The following is a 19,674-nucleotide window of genomic DNA, read 5'->3' as shown; positions in this document are numbered from 1 at the left end:
TTTCACTAGGAAGGCACGGTCCCCTCCTCGAGGGCACACTGTTCCCCTGGGTTCCTCTGCCCTCCGCGTGGGGCTCTCCTTCCCTTCTCTGCTCTGGGTTTGAAATTCCAGCTTTTGGATGCCCGTTTACACTTCCAAGCGGAGGGAGCTTTGTAGCCTCCAAGCCTAGGGCCTCAGAGCCCAGTGCAGGCTTCACGGGGGACTCCCCCTTTCTACACCCCCCACCCTTGCCAGACTATATGATGTTTCTTCAGTGTTCCCTGCTTGAAATATGTCCACTCAGATATATTTCTCTAGTTTTTCCAAGCTGGTTATGCAATATCTTAGTGGTAAATCGAGTCCGTGGCTGGGAGCAAGGGTGCTCTGCTTCTTGTTACAGGGCCGCCATCTTCCCCCTGTCCCCCACCCTCATTTCTTTAGTTCTGGAGACAACTCTTTCCCTGACCTGTGCCCCCTTTCCAATTTGTTAGATACCATTTTAATGTCCTCTGTAGTCATTATTATAGCCCTTATCAAAAGATATTGTACTGGTCAGTTTTTAGATTTTTCTTCCTCATCAGAGTCAGTAACCTGGATGAGGGCCTTCATTAGTACCCAACAAAGCTAGCACCCTGATCTTAGACTTCAAGTCCCCGAAACTGTGAGAAGTACATTTCTGTTGTTTATAAGCCACCCAGTCTGTGGTATTTTTCTCATAGCAGCCTGAATGAACTAATACAGGGATAAAGTGAGGATTGGTGCTTTATTTATACATACACCTGCATGTAAAAGACCACATATGTATAGTCATTCATTGATTGAACATTTTGAAGCTATCATTTCATATAGTGCACATTTGCTGTGTGAAAGCTACCTCAAAATTAAGGTGCTTTAAATTTATTCTTGAATTTTCATAATGGTCCTGCAAAAATGGTGATATCTCCAATTTTTTAGTTGTAAGCTTAGACAAGTTATTAAAATTTGTCCAAGATTTCATAACTAGTAAGGTACAAAGACAGGATCTGAAATTGGGTCTTTACTCCATGTCCCGTGCCCTTTCCTCTGCTATATGCCAGCCACGATATTAGGGAATGGAACTACAAAATGAAGATGACAGACACAGCCACTCATTTTGAAGTGCTGTCTGAAAGAGAACACACACATAAATAAACACATAAAGTGTTACAGGTGCTTTAAACCACATAAGAGAGGATGGACAGTTTTTCATGGAAGGTTAGGAAAAATTTTTATAAAAAGTTATGTTTAAGCTCTTTAGATGTTACTTGCTTGAAATATTGGTATATTTGGAATTACTGCCAGTTCATTTGCTAGGTTCATGCTCATTCTGAACTCTGCGTATGTGAGTTTTGGTTTGCTCCTTTTAACAGTCCAGCACATTGATAAGATTTTGAAAATGGAGTTACTGCTGTTGCATGGAAATTACTCAGACGTTTGACTATGGGCACTTCTTAAAATTGCCTGTGGTTTCAGTACCTGTTTGCTGTCTGGAGTAATGAATTTAGTGCTGGCCAAAGGAAACTGCAGCCTATACAGGACTCAAAAACTCAGAGGGTGATTGGAGATGAGTGGTTAAACTTTAGTGCCTTCATCTGTAGCTGAGATAATTCCTCAGATAACTTCATAGAGGTAGAAACTAATTGGCCTTTGCATGTGAAGTGGTTTATTATTTTCTAGGGATTAGGTTATAAAATTTTATGGGGTGTTAAATAAATAGGGAATTGGCTAACCCTCTATCTGCTCTTGTATAAAGTCACTGAGTTATACTTTATAAAACTGAAGTATTATGAACATACTGTAAATTGAGAGGCAACCCAGTTAGCAGTTTGATGTACTAGAGCAGTTTGATCTCCCTAATATGTGTTGAAGAGCAAGATGTTAAAATGTGGAAGAAAAGTTTCCATGACTAAAGATGTTTGGGAAGCTAACCATAAACAGTTGTTTTACTGTAGGACTTCTCATAGCTTATAAAATACTTTTTAAAATACTAGTGTATCTTTTAGCACTATGCTAACCAGTGAGGATACCAACTTTATTAGTTTCCTTCGGTCTGATCTTTCCTCTGAGCTGAGACTTGTATATACAACTGCTTACCTAAGGTATCTGTTTGGATGTCTGATAGGTATCTCAAGTTAATATGTTCAAAACTCATCTTCCCAGGCCTGTCTCAATTAAAGAGTCCATTTTCTACCTACTTGAGACTAAAAACCTCGGAGTCATCCTTGATTCTGTCTTCACCACTCTCCACAAATCATGATATCCAGTAGTGAGTCCTGCTGGCACTGCCTACAAATAAATATTGGAATCTGCCTTCATTTTTTCATCCCCACAAGTCCAAGCCATCATTCTCTCTTCTTTGTTGTAGTTTTCTAACTGGCTTCTCTCTTTACTCTTTTGCCAGCCTCCCAGTCCATTCTCTGCATGGCAACTAGAATGATGTTACTACTTTTGGTTTTTAAAAAATCTCCAATAGCTTCCCATTTATTCTTAAAATGATAATCTAGATTCCGTACTTTGGCTTCTAAAATCTTAGCTGATATGGTTCTACCAGCCTTTCTGATTTCTTCTTATACCACTATTCCCATTGTTCATGATGCCCTGTCAGAGTTACCTTTATACAACAACTACTAAAGAACTTGCTTCGGCACTGGTTTAGCCTGTAAGCCTGGAATACTCTTCCCTCTTCTCCAGATCTTCCCATGGTTGGCTCCTTCTTGGCGTTCTGGCATTGGGGAAGCATCTCTAACCACCTAATCTAATATAGTGCATTTGTCACATCATTCTGTTATCTTCATCATAGCACTTAGCTCTACTCAATAGTTTTTTGTTTGTTTATTTTTATTTATTTATTTATTTTGATTTTGAGAGTACATTTATTAAAGCTGGGTACAGTGAAAAAAGGAAGGGCTTAGGGTAGAAGAAGTCTAGAATAGGAGAGAGCATAGGTGGGGCTGCTTTGGCACTCTAGAAACATTATGGGAAAGAAGTGAGCCAAGGTGCGGCTGCTGTCAACTCACTGGAAAGTCAGAAAAATGGGCCTTGAGAGCAGGTTCAGGGGAGTAAGCCTGGGATGAGCGGCCACTGCCCATTGCTCCCCTAGTTGCAAGTCTTGTGGGGCCTGTTAGAGTTTAGTTGATTTTTCGTTTGTCTCCTCTCCCTACCATGAGAGTAGGGATCTTATCTCTTGTCCTGAGCTGTGACTTGCCCAGAGTTTAGGACAACTACTTAGAATATAGAAGGTTGTCAGAATATATTAGTTGGATCAAGGAATGTAAGAGTGAATAAATGGATGAAAGAAGATGACTTATTGAGATGGTAAGGAGCACTATTAGGAAACTACTTATTTTTTTAATAGTAAAGAGTTAAAAATTTGTTTAATTGAACTATACCATAAAAATTCACATACCATAAAAATCATCCTTTAAAGTGTAAAATTGAGTGGATTTTATTGTAGTCACAAAGTTGTGTCACCATCATGACTAATTCCAGAACATTGTCATCACCCCTCAAAGAAGCCTTGTGTAGTAGTAGTCATTAGTAGTCATTCTTCATTTCTCCCTCTCTAGCCCCTGACAACAACTAGTCTACTTTCTGTCTTGGTGAAATTTTATTTTTCCTTAATGGCAGTACTAAGTATTTATCTAAATTAGAAAAGATGTGAGGAGAGGAAATGGAATTAGGTAGTTTGAAGATTGTTTTTAAAATGTGCCTACTAATAACTCAGTATAAATTAGACTTGTATTGTTTCATAAGTAACTTGATTAAACTGTGGTGTTACAGAAAGAAAATTGTTCCAAATAATTGGAAAGAAGATAAAGGCAAACATGTAGTGTTGGGGAATGGATAAAAGAATGGGCTTTAAAAATTTAAAACCTAGATTTAAATTCTGGCTTACTTACCACTTTTCTAATCTTGAGTAGTTTATTGAAGTGAATAGAGCCTCAATTTTGTTACTCATGAAATAAAATAATAGCATATACATTGTAAAGTTATGAGGATTAAATAAGACATTGCATGTAAAATACTTCTGAGTACAAAGCCCACAGTAAATACTAGTTAATATTAAACATTGTCATTACTATCCTGATTAGGAGTTTCAGCCTGAAGTTGATTATAACTATCAATTAATAAATATCAAGTACCTGATCTCTAGTATTGGACTTTAGACCTATGGAAGATGCTACGGATGTGAATGATAGGTTGGTACCTAGATGTGGAGCAAAGATAACTAATATTAGATGAGTTCTTACCACAGGATTTAATAGTAAGGTAGCTATTATTATTCCCATTTTATTGATGAGGAAGCTGAGGATTGGTAATATTATGTAACTTGTTCAAGATAATGGATTGTTGTTGAATTCTACTTCTGCCATTTAACTAGCTGTGTGGTCAGAGCAGTTTGCTTAACCTTGAAGGAATAGAGCTATTGACTCAAATAAATTGATGTTAATTTGCTTGTAATTTTGAATATATTGGCACGTTCTTTAGTGTCAGAATATACATTCAGACACTATTCTATTCTACTAACCCTTACTAGAGCCCCCTTTGGAATCCTCTATAAGTTTCTCCCACCCCCCAATTCCTTCAGCCTTAAGATTCTCTAGTCCAACTTAGAAAATACCAACTTCGTTGATAGTTATTGAAAATACAGGGTTAAAAGTAGGGACAATGATGGATATGACAGTGTTGAGATGTTAAGAACTAGCTTATAGGAGTTAACCTAGGTGTCATTATGGGGCCTAATCTATTCTTTAGGGTCTCAAAGAGGAAAAAATGATGCTGTTGAAATTTATAAAAGTTAGATCAGTTGGATGGCTAGTTTCAAGGTATGTGTGCTTAGAGTTTTCCCTTAGGGCTCAGTTATTTATTTGTCATACCACTCTGTTGCTCTAGAAATTGATTGGGTTTCAACTATGAATAAGAGTACTGGGGAAAACAAATCAATTCTAGATTTGACTATGAATTAGAAAAGACTATGAATGATCAATACAACACCCGTTATATGTAATATATCACTCACATTCTAATCAAAAGCTCTGAATTCTCATGTAGTTGTGATATTGTCTTGGGAGCCGTCCAAGAGAAGTTAGCGATTGAATCCCTATTTTCTAAGACCAAAAAGTGTATAGCTACTCACATACACCGTTAATGGGGTTATACAGGGGACTATTTATTTGGGGGAAAATAGGCCTGATATAAAATTTTTAAATGTACATGCCCTTTTACACAATTTTTACTTCTAGGAATCTATCCTTTATATATGCTTATGCACAAGGATATTTACTGCACCATTGTTTATAGCAACAAATGACTAGAAACAACCTAAATGTTTATCAATAGGTGACTGATTAAAATATCGATCTATATAAGGAAATACTATTAAATCCTTAAAAAGAATAAAGTATATCTACTTCTACCTTAATATAAAACAATCTCCTGGATATATTAAGTAAAAAATAATATTTAGTATGCTTAGTATGCCACAATTGTGCAAAAACAGAAACAGGCACAGCATTCTTATGCTTGTATAGACATAGACTCTGGAAGGGTACACAGATATTTCTTCTGAGATCTTCTGATACACAGATTTCTTCTGCAATAGGTGAGTGGAAGGGCAGCATACTTTCTGGTAGAAAGCATTTTCAAAGTATGAATGTACATGGAAATGAGAAACAGAGAAGAAAGGAAGAACAGAGAGGGGAGTAGAAAGTCCACAGGGAACTAAAAACATAAACATTATCTCATCTCTAAATTATACCCTTTTGTAAAAAGTTATTTTCCAGGCTTTCAAAAACAAAGAAATTGAAGCCCAGATGACAATTTGTGGTTTCCTACATAACATAAGAAGAAAACAGCAAAATGAATAGAACCTTGTTTTCCTGATTTCCAGTCTAGTCCCACAATTATTCTAAGATCACCTGAATCTTAATATGGATATAGCTACAAAAAACAAAACTTCTTTCTTTTTTCAATTCTGTTTTGAACTTGATGGGTAAAAGCATTTGTTTCCAAAGTAAGGTTTTTTTTTTCTGCATCCAGTCTTAGGAGATGAAGGTGGGAATGGACATTGAAAGAAAGCTTTGGCAATTATGCACTACCATTTCTTTTTACTATGAGTCATTCTGGTTTAGGAAAAGGAAGCATAATGAAAATATTAACATTTGCACAGCATTTTACAGTTTTAAAAGCTTTTTTACAAATACTGTTTTCTCATTTTACAGTTGAACTATGATGTAGGTAGTGGTGATGTTTTGTTAGTTTTGTTTGGCTTTCACTTTTAAAGAAAAAAATAGGTTCAAGGAAAGTTGAGTAATTTGCCTGAGATAACATAGCTGATAAGTCCTGCATTTTTTTCTTTCTACCCAAGCATAAGGTCTTATGAAGTAGATTTACTTAGCTTTGTGGAAACCAGTTCTGGGTGGGACACCAATCAAGAAGACATTTGGAAGCCTAAAACTTCAGGGAATAGTGGTTCAATAAGTCGATGGTTTTGGGGGCAGATGAGGCTCTGACCCTCCTGAGTGCAGACACAGCTGATCCCCTTGTGGTTCTCATGTACTCGGCCATCCCTTTTCAGAGCATCTTGTCACATCTTCAGTTGCTGCATCCGTCTGAGCTATGGGCAATTAAAGGGAATCTACTTAATTTACATCCTGCCTGAAGACATGCACAGATTAGTCATAAGAGTTATTTTTGTAATTAATCACACATAAATTAGTAAAATGTCTTTTTGTAAAAAGTGTTGGTGAAATGTGTTTCTCATGCTAAATTTTGGTAAATGTGAAGAAGCAGGAAAATGAAATAAGCCTCAATCTCTGTAATCGTAATGATCTTTTCCATGCTGAGAACTTTGATGTTTAATGCAGTATCTGATTAAACTGAAGAAGACTTTCCACACTCGAGCGTGGTCAGAGCCTGACTGTGTCTAATATTTGGCTTTTGGATTTACTCTGAGTACACTGGAAAACGACTGAGTTGTTTTAAGCAGAGGAGTAACATTATCTGATCAGTGTTTTAAAGAGATACCTTGGCTCTTAGTGGTAGAGTTGAGGAGCATCAATTTACTTTTAAACACCTGAGCAGAGACTCATATTTAAATGAGAATGCCATTTCTTTAGAATGAAAAATACCTGTCATTTGAATTAGATATTTGGGTTGGCTGGTAGATCTTAGGTTATCCCAGATCCTCAAAACTTTCTAAAAGCTCCTCAGGTTATTAAAATAATATGCGGCCAGGGTAGAGAACTACCACTTTATCTTGGGGAGCAAAGGAGAGATCTTGGAGTTAAGTTTGGGAGAAGAGAGTAGTAAGTGGAAAGCTATGGAGAGCTTGGAAAATTTAATTATTATTTATCTCTCCTTTTTGGAATTACACTTTCATACCCATATTTTCAAATACTGAGATGTTTCGGTGGTATGAAATTAATAACATTAAACTTTATGTAGCTCTAACCTAGACTCTAAATTCATTCTTTTTTTTCCTTTCCTTTTCATATGAAGAGAGAAATGGAGTATTGAGAAAGGATGAGTAGGATATAATATAATTTGATAAGAACTTTCCAGCATTAACAGAAAAATCCATCTCTTAAAAACTCTTAACATCATTTGTAAGACTAATTTCATTTAAAAAATGCATATGAAATTTGAGCAGACTAATCATATTAATGTCTAGCTACTTATCTGGACACCTAGAATTCTGGGTTAAGATTGCTGATGCTTCCTATAATTGGATAGAAGAACATACAGCTTTTCTTTCTTGCTCTAGGATTTTTGTGTTTTATTGATTTAAAATGATACAATGTAGCCAATATAGTTAAGAGCTGTTTATTTGTAGACTTTTAGGATCACCTCTGTGTTATTTTATCCAGTAATATAGTGTAGTTGCCTGTGTTGAAAGTCATGATTAAATATTGAAGTGCCTTTTCTTGTTTATTCATAGTGGTAGTCGCTCCTCTAAAACGTTTAAACCAAAGAAGAACATACCAGAGGGTTCTCACCAGTATGAGCTCTTAAAGCATGCAGAAGCCACACTTGGCAGTGGCAATCTCCGGATGGCTGTCATGCTTCCTGAGGGAGAAGATCTAAATGAGTGGGTTGCAGTGAACAGTAAGTAGCCTTTCTGTTTCTCAGTAGATTCTAAATTAGGTTAGTAGTCCCATTATAGGTGAGTTTTGGGATACTAACTATTCTAGGATCTAGTTAGCATCCTAATATCACAAATAGTGGTAACTAAATCCACTTTAGCCTTTATGTTAATTCTTTTGAGAAGAATTTCACAAAACTCCATATTCAGAAATTCTTCTCTCCTGTTATAGTGATATACAAAGCATAGATTTACCATTTTTAGTAGAAAAAAACAATAGTAATAGCAATTAATATTTATGGATCACTGTCTGGCACTCGGCTATCCTATCTACGTGGATTATTTTATTCATATTTATAATCTCATGATGCAGATACTATTATTATCCCAGTCTAAGACACATAAGGGAGCTGAGACAGAAAGATTAGTAATTTGCCTAGGTTTATAGCTATTAAATGGCAGAGCCTGAGCTCTAATATAGAGCTGTAGAATTTTAGAGACTACACTTTAAAACCACTATGCTAAATTGCCTCTTTTAGTAGCATACTCAGTTATTTGTCTAAAGTTTGCTATTTAAAAAAAAAGGCAATTCACTAGTGATTTATGAAATTAGTAAAATATGTTTATGGGATATTCTTAGCACCAAGGAAGAAAAACATATAAGTAAAAAGTAAATATATTCTTGGGAATTAAGCCAGAGAAAGCTGGAGAATAAAAGTGGTACTTTTACTCTTTAGGGTTTTTCAGCATTAGTGAAGAAACTAATAGAATTTAATAATTGGAGCAATTTTGTATAAATCTAGTAAAATTAAAACAATTTAATTGAAAAATATATTCTATATGTCTAGGCTTCAAGGAAAAATAAAACAGTATTTTTCTTGTAATATTTGATGGTATCTTATTGTCATTTGAAATATATCATGAGATTTTTAAATTGAGCTGCCACCTCCTAATAACTTTTAGGAATCTAAAAGATTTTATTGAGATGTCTGAAAACAGTACTGTGACAATATTTGCATATGAGCCAGTATTTATTATAATGTGGTTATCTTTCTGGATCCAGAGAGTTTAATTACTAAGGAAATAAAGTGATTTTTGCTTTTTTGATGAGACTTATCTTACCTATAAAATGGGTCTGTGACACTTCAAAGACAATATATAGAATAAATTTCCAGTTGATTATATGTATATTCTTTCTTGTACTTGTTTGTGCCTTTTTTGTACCATTTACTTGAGAACTCACTAATTTTAAAAATCTAAGGAAGGCAGCATAGAGCTCCTGTACTACATGAGATTCTTGTACATACAGAAGCAGATCATCATTTTCTGTCTTTATTCTTTCTGTCTCAATTGCCAGAAGAGTGTCTGTACCACTGAAATGTCTAGAACTTCAGGAATTTCTAAAATTTGACAGGCATTTTGCAATTACAGCTGTACAAAAATTACTTTGAATTGGACTGTCAGAACATCCCCTTAGAACAGATAATTCTGCCTTGAAAATACAGCATTCTACTGAAGTTGAAGTATTGGATTCTAAAATTTTCCTTATTTATAGTAATCTTCCCAAATGACACTTGATGAGGTGAATATGATTAGAAACTAGGTATTTCCACTCACTGACAGTGATTAAATAAACATTTTGGGTACATAAAAGAGTGAAGGGAATTTGTTGATAAGATTGGCATCTTAATGGCTTTTTGGCTTTAGTTCACTTGTCAGATGAAGATAAATGGTAAATGATGGGAAATCTTTACAAATTCACCAACTAGTCCCACAGCCAGAAACCAGAGCCTAGTTTTGAACATTCTGCTGCTAGGCAGAGTGATAGCTTAAAGAAGATAGAAAGAAGGTTCAGGGTTCTAGAAAAAGCTGGACGGATGGCTTATAAATAATTTATGTGACACCAAATTCTGAGGCTATATCTTGGTTTGTGGAAGGAAACGAATATTTATTAAATGCCCACTTAATGTTGGAAATATATATATTTTAATGCTCCATAATAAACCCAGTTTTAAAGGTAGGAAACTGAGGTTCAGCAATATTAACTAACTCAACTAGTAAGTCTAGGAGTTAGGATTCATACTTGTCTTATTTCAGAGCCATAGGTTGTCCTCTTTTCTTGTGGAGGATAGCTTAAGAATTACTAAGTTGCAGATTCATTACTTAGTAAATCTTGGCTCTTTGTGAGGTAAGAGGGCAGAGGAAAACTTGTATAATTAACTTTAGTATAATGCTCATTACTGCTCTACTTTGCTCTAGAAAGTGTGAATTAAAAAAACAAAGTGCTGGTCATGGGTAATTAATGGGATGAAAAGGGATTTTAGGACTGTAAATAAAGAGGGAACACACAGGGGCTAAGCTCCAAGTCACCGTACGTAGTATTTGTCAAATATAGCGTGGGGCAAAAGTAGGTTGAAACTAAAAAGTTAAATACCAATCTAAAGAAAGCTGATATAGTCATGTTAATATCAGATACAGTAGACTTCAGGGCAAAAAAAAAGTAAAGAGGAAGATTTTAAAATGAGAAATGATTCGGTTCACAAAAAATATATGATGTTCTGAATTTATGTGTCTTTAATATTATCTATAAAATAAAATCAGCTGACTGAGCTAACAGAAGAAATAGACAAATCCACAGTCATAATGGGAGATTTAAACACTCCTCTTTTATCAATGGGTAGAGTGTAGAGGAAAAAAATCAAGGAATTGAAAAATTTGAGCAACATGATTAATAGACTTGACCTGAGGGACACATGGCCTAAGCACCTCAGATTACACTTGTGTGCATTTTCAAAAATGGAAATGATTGAAATTATATAACATTACAGTCTTTGACCGTAGTGGAATTTAGCTAGAAATCAATAATAAAAAGCTAGGAAATCTGTATATGTTTGGAAAAAACACTGATAAATTCTAGGTTCTGCTTGAGTAAAATTGAAATTGAACATTTTACTTATCACTGATATTTGTTTTACAGCTGTGGATTTTTTCAATCAGATCAACATGCTTTATGGAACAATCACAGATTTCTGTACAGAGGAAAGTTGTCCAGTCATGTCAGCTGGCCCAAAGTAAGATGTGGTTCATGATTCATTCTCATTTTTACTTTATTTTATAGTTCTTAGATAAAGTTTCTGACCATGTAATTTCTGTACTTAACATGACTTTCACTGGTTTACCAATGAGTAATATAGTAAGTTCAGATTCGTTAGCCTGAGCTATATGACCCTTCCTGTATTGTCCTCCATCCTGCCTTTCCTCTGTTAACTGACACATTCTCTTCTGGTCTATCCAAACGAGATACAGTAACGGGAAATGCCTTGCTTGCTATTTCCTCCATTGCTTATACTCTGAAAACTTGCTTATCCTGTTCTTCTTTTGGATATTTTTCTTCTCATCTCCTTCTTATCTTCTGCTAACATTTCCAAAAATCTTACTCATCTTCAAGGCCCACATCAGGTGCTTCCTTCTCCATGAAACCTTCTGATTTCTTCAGACTAGATGTGATCTTTATGATTATGTTTCTTTGTTACGTTATAATTATATTATATATACATGTCTTATTTAACCTGTCAGATTTGTTGTTCTTTTAAATCTCTTTTGGTGCAAAAACAGTCAGTGCCTGCCATCTAGTTACCGCTCAATAAATGTTGCTTTGATCAATAAATTTTTGAAACTGGATTTTATTATTACTATGGCTGACAATAACAATGCCAGCTACCATTTATTCATTGCTACCTAAACGTAAGGCCTTTATAAAGTAAACCTATGAGATAAGAAAACTATTGTTGTCCTAATTTTACAGGAAAAGAAATCAAGTCTGAGAAAAGTAACATGTCCAAGGTCCTGTTATCCAGAAACAGAACCAGGATTGAAATCCAGGTCTCTGACTCTAGTGTGCCTGTGCTTCTTAGTTGCTACATTGTATTATTTTCTTATAAGAAATATTAATTGATATTTATAAACTATATATAGAGAGGTTTTATTTTTAGTGCTGACTTTTTATAAAGTATGTTCTCTCCGCCCAATTATAAACAAGGTATAAATATCAAAACAAAACAAGCTGTCCAAACTTATTAGTGCTTACAAATATTATTATAAGCAGTGACCTTAGATTGCTAATCACTTATTGTGCTGATGCTTTCATTGCTCAGAATACTTTTGGTAACTTTTAAATTACAATGTCAGATCACTAGCTACCCAAGAGATTCAATTTTATTACTTCATAGTCATAATTTATTTATTGACCAAATTTACGTGTTGAATAAAGTATTACTTAGTTAGAGTCATCTACTTTATTACTCAAATTGACTCTAAATGAGTTTAGATGTTTCTCAGAATCAATTCTTTTAAAAAGAATTGACAGTTTTGTCATCAAAGGTGTTCAAAATAATATACTTTGACTATTTTCTATGGTAATTTTTTTGAAAAAACTTATTTTCAAACTATTTCAGACTTTGAAACTTCAAATAATTTTAAGTGTACAGAAAAGTTGCCAGAACAGCACAAAGTACTCCCATATCTTTTACCTAGATTCCTCAGTTATTAACCTTTTTCTGCATTCTTCATCACCTGCTCTCTCTGTGTATAGTCATTAACATTTATTTTTTTCTGAGCCTTTTGAGCAAATTTTAGACATTATGCCTCTTTATCCTTACATATTTAACTGTATTTTCCAAAAGCAAGGATATTCTTCTACACAACCAGCATATAAACCCTCCAAAGCACTTCCTCTAGTTCATAGACACCATTCACATTTTGTGAGCTGTCTCAGTAATATTTCAGTTTTCCATTTCTGGTCCAGGATCCTGTCTACGAATATGTGCTGCATTTATTTGACGTATCTCTTTAGGTACCTTCAGTCTCCAATCGTTCCTTAGCCTTCTGCTGTGTTGGCCTTTGTGCATAAAAGAGTTAACATAGCAGGCCTGACCGCAACGCAGTCTCTTGAAAGACGTACCTCCAAGGTTGGCCCTTGGGTGGCATCTGGGAACTTGGATTTCTGAAGGGTTCCCACCACCCTAACAATTAAGAGTGGCTTACTGTGCCTAAACTGCACAAATGATACGGCTTTTGTTTTCCTTCTGGAGAGTCTGGATTTTAGTATCTGTCATGCAGAAGGTGCCTCCTTGACCATTCCCCAATAAAAAACCTGAACATAAGTCTTTAATGAGCTTCCGTGGTAGACAGTATTTAGCATGCGTTATCATGACTCAGTCATGGAGGAATTAAGGGTGGCCTGTGTGACTCCACTGGGAGGGCACTCATAGAAGCTTGCTTCTGATTTCCTCCAGATGTTGCTCCATTTGCCTTTTCCCTTTGCTGATTTTGGTTTGTGTTCTTTCACTGTAATAAATCATACCTGTGAGTACAACTATATGCTGAGTTCTGTAAATCCTCTTAGTAAATCATTGAATGTGGGGGTGGACTTGGGGACCCCTGACACATTATGCCTGATGTTTGCTTGTCACCACATTCAGGCCGTGCATTCTTGGCAGGAACCCACAGAAATGTTCCTTTTTTTCTCAGTGTATTGTATCAGGAGGCACACAGTGTCGACCATGCCATCTCTGTGATACTAACCCTGATTACCTTATGCTAGTGTCTGCAAGGTTTTCTCACCTCAAATTTGTCATTTTCTTCCCCTTTGTAATTGAGTAGTATTTTATTGGAAGGTTTTCTGATATTACACCAATATCCCATTCCTGTGAATTAGGGAAAGTTGCTGTCACTTAGAATACTGCTCTGATCACTTTCCCCACAGAACCCTTATCTAAATAGCTGGTATAGGAACATGCACCCAATTCTTCAAACATAACAGGCACAGGATCTCCATAAAGATTCTACAGAAATGAAAAATGATCCCCCCTATCCTTCCTCTGTCCTTAACCCAAAATTTAAAGCCCCTAGTTGTTAAGAATTGTACTGCATAAGGGGAAATATTTTTCAAGGAAGAAAACAACCATAAAAACGTTAGGGATGGTCATCATAGAAGTGGGAAGTAAATTACTATGGCAGTGTATGATTCTAAAATATAAATTCTATATATGAAGGAAAGTTGTATAATAATATTAAAATGTGAGGAGAGCATAGAAACAAAAGAATGAGTTTGCTGGGATCTGCTTAGTTTGGATCATGAGAAGTGCAAAATAGTCCAGTAGCCATTTGAAAACATTAAATGCTAAATGTGGCTCTGGTTAGGCGTCACCCCGATACTACGCCAAGGTTGCGAGTTTGATCTCCAGTCAGGACACATACAAGAATCAACCAATAAGGAACAAATTGATATTTCTTTCTCCCTTCCTCTCTCTCTCTCAAATCAGTCAGTCAACCAGCCAATCAATGCTAAATGCAAAAATCTTTATGTGAAGGAACAGATTGTTTAAAACATGTCCTGTATACATTTATAATACACATATATGCATGTAATATAAAAAATATACACACTATGTATAGCTGTATATTAATATTCTTTGTGCTTTTTATCTTTCCAATGCAGATACGAGTATCATTGGGCAGATGGAACAAACATAAAGAAGCCTATTAAGTGCTCTGCGCCAAAGTATATTGATTACTTGATGACTTGGGTTCAGGACCAGTTGGATGATGAGACATTATTTCCTTCAAAAATAGGTATAATTGTTTTGTATGATTGGAATCCATCATGATTTATCTAATTTTATATGCTTCTAGAGCTTATTCTCTCTCTATTCTAGGAACCATATTAGATTACCATATTTATCAAAATAGTTCTAATATTACACATTTTAAAGAATCCTCTCTTTTTCATACCAATTTATCATGATCATTAAGATAAACCTTCCTTGCCTGGCTGGTGTGGCTCAGTGGTTAGAGCTTTCGCCAGCGCACTGAAGGGTCGCGGATTCCATACCCACTCAAGAGCATGTACCTGGGTTGCAGGTTCGATCCCCGGCCCAATGGGGGTGTGTGTGCAGGAGGCAACCAGTCGATGTGTCTCTCTGACGTTGCTGTTTCTCTCTCTCTCCCTCCCTCTCGTCCACTCTCTCTAAAACTCAGTGGAAAAAATATCCTTGGGTGAGAATTAACAAGTAAACAAAAAGATAAACTTCCCTATATTTTAAACAATGAAAAGATCAGCATACCCCAGACTGTAACAAAATCTGGCCTGTGTTATGGAAACAAAAGAGACTGGATATTGGGTTGGCAGCCAATATCATCTGCAACAGTCATATCCATTTCTTGTTTAGGGAAGGACTGTGTATAACTTACATCCAGTTTTACATTATATTTGTGGCAAAGATGGAGTTTGAATTTATGACCCACAGGGTGAATTTTACTCTGAAACCAAGCTAGGTGAGAAGAAAACAAGATTTGAGGGGTTGGCCTGTTGTCACAAAAAAGTGACTTTTGCTTTTTCATATTCTTTTTAAAAAAATTTATTTATTGATGTGAGAAGGGGAAGAAGGCAGGGAGGGAAAGAGAGAGAAACACCGATTTATTGTTCTACTTATTTATGCATTGATTGGTTGTTTCTTGTAGGTGCTCTAACCGGGGATGGAACCCGCAACCTTTGCATATCAGGCTGATGCTCTAACCAACTGAGCTACCTGGCCAGGGTCTTTACTGTTTGTTCTTAAGGATCAGCCTTTCAAGTGGAAGTTGTTCACATCTAGACAGTTCATAAGATTTTACCTTCTCAAACTCTTATAAATGTGTTTTCTGAAAAAATTAAGAATTTGTTCTAATAATAATAAAAAACTTTTTTATTATATTTTATGCTTTTAGTTTTTGAAGGATGGGTATAGTGGAGGAGAGAGTAATGTAAATAGTTGTTGTTATGGATTGTTTTAAACACATTTATTGAATGCTTTCATTACTTTGGAGCATTTGTAATTAAAGGTCTACTTTTCAAGGCTGCTTTATTTATATATATCATAATGGTTTTGAATAAACGCCCTCACCTTATCTTTTATCCGTCATAGTATACATGATGGGGCAAAAGTAGGTTTACACTTGTGAGTATGAGAAACATAGTTTACTTTTGTATTATTATTAATTATTATGTTATTTTCCATATGAAGAACTACTTTTGGCCCACCCTGTACTTTTTAACTTCTAACTTTGACCCAATTTTAGGCTTTTTGAAAACTTGCAAGAAATATGCAAAGAATCTCTGTATATCTTTCTTCAGGTTCTTTCATTGCCAACATTTTACCACATTGATTTTCTTTCTCCCCCTCATTCTTTCTTTTTCTTGAGTTGAGAGTATCTTGTGTATATTATGCCCCTTTATCCATATGTGCGTCAATGTATATTTCCTTAGAAAATCACAGTATAATTATCAAAATTATATCTCATTAGCCTTTAATATGGGATATATATATATCAGTCTTTTGTGGACTTTAATGACAGTGATAGTTTTGAAGTGTGTAGGCATTCTATTTTATTTAGCCTCCCTTTATTTTGGTTTGTGCTGTATTTCCTTGTGACCTATAATATATAAATATATGTGTGTGTGTGTGTATGTATGTATGTATATATTTTAATCCTCACTTGAGGATATGTTTTTATTGATTTTAGATAGCGAAAGAAACATCAGTGTGAGAGAGAAACATTCGGTTGCTTCCGGTACACACCCTGCCTGTGAATCGAACCCACAAGCTAGGTATGTCCCCTGACCGGGAATCGAACCTGCAACCTTTTTGGTGTATGGGACGATGCTCCAATCAACTGAGCCACCCGGCGAGGGAGTGGCCTATCATATTTTACTGAGTGATAGGTAATATGATGACATTGAACCCAGTAGTACCAGTGTTGGCTTGTGTTTTGCCAATCAAGATTATTTAGCAAGAGTAACAAAGTATATGGAATTTTGTATTATTCTGGTTTTGTATTTATTTAATGCTGTAAAAGTGCTGTAATTCATAACAATGAGCCTAATTGAGCAGAGATTACAGCTATTTTTCAGGATAAATGTAGACCTGGAGTAGTAATTAAATAATTCCCATAGGAAAAAAATATATATACTTTTAAATATATTTGTTTTGAATCAGAGAGAGAGGAAGGGAGAGGGAGAGAGAGAGAGAGAGAAACACATCAATGATGAGAGAGTCATTGATGGGCTGCCTCCTGCACTCCCCCTGTTGGGGATTGAGCCCAATACCCGGACATGTGCCCTGACCAGGAATCGAACCTCCATCTCCTGGATCATAGGTCAATGCTCAGTCACTGAGCCATGCCGGCCAGGCCCATAGAAAAATATTTAAAAGTATATTGCAAGCATTTTAAGCAAAAATGAACATGATTAATACAGTCTTTGTGTTCAGCATATATTTGCATTAAGATGTGATGTTATGAAATCCGAGGATCTGAGTGTGAGTTTTACCATCTTAGGCGTTCATTTGTTTCATTTTAGTGAAGTGTTGGTGTATTGGAGGCTTAAAGGGCTATACGAAAGACTAGTTCTTATTCAGAAGCTTTGACATTTATTTTTATGTTCAGAACTTCTGAAAAGTACAGTGGGTATATTAAGTGGTAGTTCATAAATACTTCTTTTCAGCCTTGTCTTGGTAATTTATGTTGCCATTTGCTGAAAAACTCATATTGCCTTGTTCCTTTCTCTTATTAATAGATGGGGTTGTCTGTCTGTTTACTAGGTGTCCCATTCCCGAAGAACTTCATGTCTGTGGCGAAAACTATACTCAAACGCCTCTTCAGGGTTTATGCTCACATTTATCATCAGCATTTCGACCCTGTGATTCAGCTTCAGGAGGAAGCACATCTGAATACATCTTTCAAGCACTTTATCTTTTTTGTCCAAGTAAGTTGGATTAGGAGGCCTTTTTTGTTGAGTGAAAGCAGCTACACAGAGTTCCGAGGTGATACTGCATGCATATTGTAGGATAAAATTTGCCCTGTGCCTCTAGTCTTCTTCCTCCTGTGCTTGCCTAGGTGGTGAGGACTGGGCTTTCATTTCTGAGTTCCATTCATCTCCAGGCGATGACATGCAAGTCTGAATAAGATGGTCGGCGGATTCTTCCTTGGATTTGCTTCAGTTAACGGCTAGTTTGGCAGACCGATAGATGAACTTGATCTCTTAGCTTTTTAGCACTCCTCCTACTCTTCTTAACCCTCAGATCCTGGCTGCCTTGGAACTTTTGTAGCCTACTTCGTCCGGGAAATGGGCTTTGAATATCATACTCCCCCCCTTTTTTAAAGCATTCTGAATAATTTTTAAGTTGGATACTGTCCATTATGTCCAGAGGGAGAAAACTGCCCCAGAGAGTGCTGCTGCTCCAGGAGGCCCACTAGTCTTCCGTCTGATTCTTTAGCTGGCCTCCTTTTCCTTCTCAGAGACCTGGCCTTAGAGGTGAGATTAAGAGGAGTGAAGATAGTGTCACCCTGCTATACAGTTAGAGATCTACCAGCTGGGAGTGACAAATAGGTGGAAAAGATAGGCTGTCCAGCCTTTCTTTGGTGGAGATTGAGATGGGTTTAGAGTAGGCAGGAGAAGTCCAAGGCTTGGATCAGTGGTGTTTTTGTATATCTTTGGGCATATATTTATAAATGCCTTCCCAATGATGCATCTCCATTGAAGAAGGATGTGTGTGTTTTCCCTCTATACTCACTTCTCACACTGAAGGCATACATTTTGTGTCTCAATTTTACCTATAACAATTACTTTACTATGGTACTTCATCTACAGATACCCATAGAAGCAAAGAAAATGCTATCCTAAAGTTTGTACTTGAGCTTTGGTTTAGGCAGGCATAATTGCCGAAGTTCAGGTTTCAGTGGTTTAGGAGAGGGTATTCTCCCACCAGAAGGGTTAGTTTTACCTTCCTGTATGATCTTAAAGTACACTGTATCTCCTAGCTCTTAGCAAATAGTAGGGGATAGATACATGGTATTTACCACATCTGAGCTTATTTATATCTCAGAACACTGACCTTCTTAAAGGTAGGTCCATTATACAGCATCAGACCTTGATCAAGCCCTTGGCCTCACAATTTAGAAAATCCTGCCCTGGCCCTTCTCCAGTTGTACTCCTCCGCACAGAGTGAGGAATCCACAAGGTGAACAGTATACCTACCCAGATCTCTTCTGGTGTATGCTTCTACCTCAGAATTCCCTGTCCACATGGTTCCAAGTGTATTTCCAGGGTCTGCATGGACCTTTCCCTTGGGTCTGTTCTTTTGAGGGAAGGTCATATCTCTGATATATATACCTCTAGACCTAAGGGGTAGCCAAATGGCAGCTGTTGGTGAGTGTGTGTGGCATTGCCTGTATAAGCCAGACAGGGTGTTCACACTCATGCATATGAAGCCCCTTGAAAAGCAGGATAGGGCTGGGGGTTGGGAGATCAGCAAAGTTTGCTGAGGGTCAGGGACTGGCTCTCCTCATGTCACTCCTTTCCAGTGCAGAATTCTGAGGAGTCTTGAGAATTCTAAGTTTGAATTTGCTCTCCTGGTCACTATTAAGGTATATTTTGTCAAGGTAGGAAAACAGAACATGCTTTATTTAACAGTATACTAGGGTATGTAAAATTTAGTAAGTTAGTTGTACAACATATATCTATTTTGTGTTCTTTGTCCAGACCCCGCACGTCTTAG

At 36.3% G+C, this 19,674-nt stretch overlaps 1 protein-coding gene across 1 annotated transcript in view; it reads left to right on the top strand.

The window, feature by feature from the left end:
• Positions 1–19,674, top strand: part of MOB1B (MOB kinase activator 1B) — a 41,344-nt gene that overhangs the window by 15,213 nt on the left and 6,457 nt on the right. Inside the window, exons 2-5 of the mRNA XM_087827075.1 lie at positions 7,937–8,103; positions 11,058–11,151; positions 14,580–14,713; positions 17,719–17,882. Coding sequence (XP_087683201.1) covers positions 7,937–8,103; positions 11,058–11,151; positions 14,580–14,713; positions 17,719–17,882 — 559 coding nt within the window. The remainder of the gene's footprint in view (positions 1–7,936; positions 8,104–11,057; positions 11,152–14,579; positions 14,714–17,718; positions 17,883–19,674) is intronic.

The sequence above is a fragment of the Miniopterus natalensis genome, chromosome 1 (genome assembly GCF_054644295.1).
Source record: "Miniopterus natalensis isolate mMinNat1 chromosome 1, mMinNat1.hap1, whole genome shotgun sequence".
NCBI lineage: Eukaryota > Metazoa > Chordata > Mammalia > Chiroptera > Miniopteridae > Miniopterus > Miniopterus natalensis.
This window is presented reverse-complemented; position numbering and strand designations above follow the sequence as displayed.